This window comes from Equus asinus, chromosome 22, assembly GCF_041296235.1.
Source record: "Equus asinus isolate D_3611 breed Donkey chromosome 22, EquAss-T2T_v2, whole genome shotgun sequence".
NCBI lineage: Eukaryota > Metazoa > Chordata > Mammalia > Perissodactyla > Equidae > Equus > Equus asinus.
In genome coordinates this window covers 56,465,701-56,470,640 of record NC_091811.1, presented here as the reverse complement: position 1 = coordinate 56,470,640, position 4,940 = coordinate 56,465,701, and the positions used below count along the sequence as shown (strand labels likewise).

At 33.2% G+C, this 4,940-nt stretch overlaps 1 protein-coding gene across 1 annotated transcript; it reads left to right on the top strand.

Moving 5' to 3' along the window:
* The first annotated feature begins 4,004 nt into the window (after positions 1-4,004).
* Positions 4,005-4,940, top strand: LOC106832644 (olfactory receptor 6C2-like). Its single transcript, XM_014843477.3, has one exon. The coding sequence runs from the start codon at positions 4,005-4,007 to the stop codon at positions 4,938-4,940; it is 936 nt and encodes a 311-aa protein (XP_014698963.1).

The window sequence follows — 4,940 nt, the reverse complement described above, 5'->3', positions numbered from 1 at the left end:
CATCTAAAAATATGGTCCTATTTTTTGCCCTAGGAACTTGTGTCTGCTATTTGCATTGCATCCTCCTGTATTTGAGAACAGGTTTCCTACTGTTCTCTGAGAAACACAGAAATGTTTCATCATGTCTTTGATATCTGGGTCTCCAAAGACATATAAATAAGGTTATTAGTTTATTCGTATGTTTAACAATACAAATGTTAAATTTGATATTGTAAGAATATCAACATTTACAAATCAAGAGAATTTACCATGTCCCCAAGCCCTTTGAAATAAACTTCTTTTTAAATTATGGAGGGTATAAGAAATTATTTATAGACTTATAATTGCAAAAAGTCAACCAAAATGGAAAATTTTCCAATTATTGAAGAAGAAAATTCATGAAGAAGTAGGCAATTATTCTTTTGCTCTTTAGTAAGGTGTCACACTCAATATTTCCTCATTTGAAGTAAATTATGAACTGAAATGATTTCTGTGTATATTATATAGTATCAGAGAACCATTAGAGAGAGGCAGAGGAGGGAGCCAGAAACTCAATGCTCCTTTTTAGAAAACAAAACTATCTTGGTCACAGTGCTGAAACAGACACCTCACTTTAAAAATAGATCAAGAAAGACTGTTTAATGGCAACGCAACTATTTGTCATGTAGCTTTATTTTTTCAAGTTCCAAAATTTCCAGCAGGAACAAAAAAACTAATGAAGATTTAGTATCAACTAGTAAATAGAGAAGTTTATTGGGTATAAATACAAGTGATATTACAGTACATGTGTGAGTCAATACTAATTGTATAAATAATTGAATCTAAGATGTACATTAAGAATGCAAATATGTAGCAAGAAATATAGTGAAGGAAAAAATTCTATATTTTATGCCTTATAATATTTATAGCTAAACATCTGTAAAGATATCTTTCCCATAACTACACAAAATCTTACACAATGAGGAATTAAGTCAAACAGTATAGGCAATATTAATTAGAAATTTAAAGAAGAAATTATAAGGGAAAGTTTGCTTAGATTTACTAATCACTGCTTGTCATGTCTGGAGTTTTTAAATTATTGCTTTTTTGAGTTATAATTCATATACAATAAAATGCAAGTATATTGTGTTCTCTTGTATAAGATTTGACTATTGTAAACACCAAAGCAACTCATCATCCAAAAGAAGATATGGACTTCTCCCACAAGGGAAAGCTCCCTCAGGCCACTGTTTTGACAGCAGTCTCCCACCTGCCCATAAGAGACAATTACTGTCCTGATTGTTATCCAAAGATATGTTTTGCCTGTTGATTAACGTCATGTAAATAGAATCATATGGTATTTTTCTGACTCAGTGTTTTCACTCAGCATAATGGTATTGAGATTCACCAGTTTTGTTGCATATATCAGTAGGTTCTTCTTTTAAATTACTGAGCATATTCCATTGTACAAATGTACCACTATTTGTTTATACACTCACCTTTGGATGGAAGGAAATTTCCAGTTTGGGGTCATTAAGAATAAGGTGACTATGAGTATTCTTGTACAAGTGTGTTATAGGCAAATATTTTAATTTCTTTCAGTAAAAACCACGGAGAAGAATTCTGGGCAGTATGTTAGGTATTTGTTTAACCTTATAAGATATTACTAAAGAGTTTCCCAAAGTGATTGTACCATTTCTATTCTAATGAGAAAATGCTAGAGTTTCAGTTACTGTAAATCTTCATCAACATTTAGTGTTGCCAGTCTGTAAGATTTTAGCCTTGCTAGTGAGTGTGAAAGGGGATTTCATTGTGATTTTAATTCACATTTCTCTGGTGACTTATGATGTTGGCAATTTTTCATGTGCTTATGAGTCATTCATGTGTCGTCTGTTGTGGTGTACCCAAGTATTTTGCCCATTTTGATTGAGTTGTATTTTGATATTTGATATATTGAAGCTCTTTATATATTCTCAGTGCAGTCTTTTGTGAGATATATAAGGTGCAAATATTTTCCCAAATTCACTTGCCTGTTTATTTCCTTAATGATGTATTTTGTGGAGGAAAAATTTATCATTTTGATGTTACCTAATTTATAGGGTTTTTCTTTTCCTTTATGGTTAGCACTTTTTGTGTTCTGTTCAAGAAATCTTGCCTACTTTGAGGTCATGAAGATTTTCTCCTATATTTTCTTATAAAAGTTTATCATTCCATATTTTAGGTTTAGCTTTGTTATACATCCTAAATTACCTCTTGGAAATGGAGTGTGATCAAAGTTGTTTATTTTTATTCCCCTTATGCACATCTAATTTTTCTAGCACTACTTGTTCAAATTCTTTTTTCTTTCCTCACTTAATTGACTGAGTCCACATGGGTGTAAATGTGGAATCTCTAGGTTATCCCACTGATCTATTTTCTATCCTCAGTATAGGCTTGATTTTATAGCAAATCTTCAAATAAAGTAGCAAAGGACATGTAATTAGTTCTCAGTTTTTCAATATTAATCTAGCACTTATAGATATATGGCATTTTCTTATAAAATTTTAGAATTAGTTTGTCCATTTCTTCAAAACCCCTGCTGTATTTTGCAGTGACATTCCATCAAATCTATGGAACAATATGGAAAGAACTCTCATCTTAACAATAAACAGTCTTCCAATTCATGAACATGATATATCTATTTTAGGTTTTCACTAATTTCTGCAGCTAGGATTTACAGCCTTGCATATCTTTTATTTGCCTTATTCCTAAGTATTTGTTGTTATTGATGTCATTTTAAACAGCATTTTTTAAAAATTTCCAATTATTCGTTGCTAGTATATAGAAATAAAATTACAGTTGTTCATTGACCTTGCATTCTGGAACCTTTGATAAATTCACTTATTAATTCAAGAAAGTTATTCTTGTATAGCTTCCATAGGAGTTTTCTAAGTAAAATATGATCTTATATGTGGGAAATGACAATTGTACTTCTTTATTTCTAATCTTTATGTTAATCATTTAAAGAAAATAAATAAATAGATAGGATGGATGAAGAGAGAGAAAGAGAGATTCTAAGAAAATAGAGCTTTGTATATTTCCAAATCCTGATGCTCTTCGTTTCTGCATACCTGGGTTCCATCTAGCATCATATATTTTCAGCATTAAGAACTTTTTAGCATTCTTTTAAGTGTAGCTCTACTGGAAATAATTTATCTCAGTTTTTTCTGTATAAAAACATCTTATTTTGCCTTGATATCCAATAGACATATTTGCTGAATAAAGGAGGTTTTTGTTGTCGTTCCTTTCAGGATTATAAGGATGTCATTCCATTGTCTGGTGAATTTTCTTTGCTTTTCAGTCCACTCCCAGCTTTCTGGATCCTCGGAGGTTTTCTCTGCCCTACTGGACTTTCCCATCTTTGGAGATTGTCTATCCTGCATCCTGTGTAGATTTAGAATGCTTGGGAAAGGTTTCTCTCAGCTTTCTGCCCCATGCCTCATCCTTCTCTGTTTGAAATATTGAAATTTATTCAGAGGACACTTGACTTGTATTTGGGACCATATTTGTTCCTTCTCCAAAGCTTTGATATACTACCTTGAGTACCTGGGGCGGACTTGTGGGAAAGAATTGCAAGCGAAAATTCACTGGCTGGGGAACCTTGGAATTCCAATCTGTCACAAAAGCCCTTATGCAGCCACTAAAAGTTCATTAACATTTTGGCTAGTTTCTTTATAGTCTTAACTGTGGCAAATCCTTCCACCTTCATCCCCTCTGCTATAGATGAGAGTAGTTGAGAATCATTTCTCTCTTGTGAAGAATGTATTACTTTATGTGGTTTATTTCATTTAGGTTTCTTTGGATCCTCAGATCTCTGAAAGAATTTTTCAGACTATGATTTTGTTACTAATCTGGTTCATTTTTGATGCAGAGGTGAGAGCAACAGAGAGTGAGTCTCTACACCCTAACAAGAGAGGATATCACACTACTTACCTCTGATATTACTCTATGCATTTGAAATGTATCTGAATTTTTCTTGAAAATACTAAAAAAACTGGAGATCAAAGATGAGAAACCACACAATAACATCCTTCATTCTCCTTGGACTTACAGATGACCCTCAGCTTCAAGTTCTAATTTTTGTGTTTCTATTTCTGACTTACATTTTGAGTATAACTGGGAATTTGACCATCATATCTCTTACTTTAATGGACTCTCATCTTAAAACACCCATGTACTTTTTCCTACAGAATTTTTCCTTATTAGAAATTGCATTTACATCAGCTTGTATTCCTAGATATTTATACAACATAGCAACAGGTGACAGGTCAATTACTTATAATATCTGTGTTATTCAAGTGTTTTTTATTGATGTATTTGGAGTGACAGAATTTCTTCTGTTGGCTGTCATGTCTTATGACCGCTATGTGGCCATCTGCAAACCTCTGCATTATGTAACAATCATGAACAACAGAGTCTGTAGAAGTCTTGTCCTCTGCTGCTGGACAGCTGGTGTGTTGATCATACTGCCACCACTTATCATGATAGTAAATCTAGAATTCTGTGATTCTAATGTAATTGATTATTTTTTCTGTGATTCATCTCCTATCTTGAAGATTTCATGCTCAGATACATGGCTTTTAGAGCAGATGGTGATAGTCTGTGCTGTATTGGCTTTCATCACTACCCTTCTGTGTGTTGTCATGTCTTACATGTACATTGTCAAAACCATTCTAAGATTCCCCTTGTCCCAGCAAAGGAAAAGGGCCTTTTCCACCTGTTCTTCTCACATGATTGTGGTTTCCATCACCTATGGAAGCTGTATCTTCATCTATGTCAAACCATCAGCAAAGGAATCAGTGACTATCAATAAGAGTGTGACAGTGCTAATGACATCCATTGCTCCCATGTTGAACCCATTCATTTACACTTTAAGAAACAAACAAGTGAGACAAGCCTTCAATGACTCATTCAAAAGAATTGCATTACCCTCAAAGAAGTAA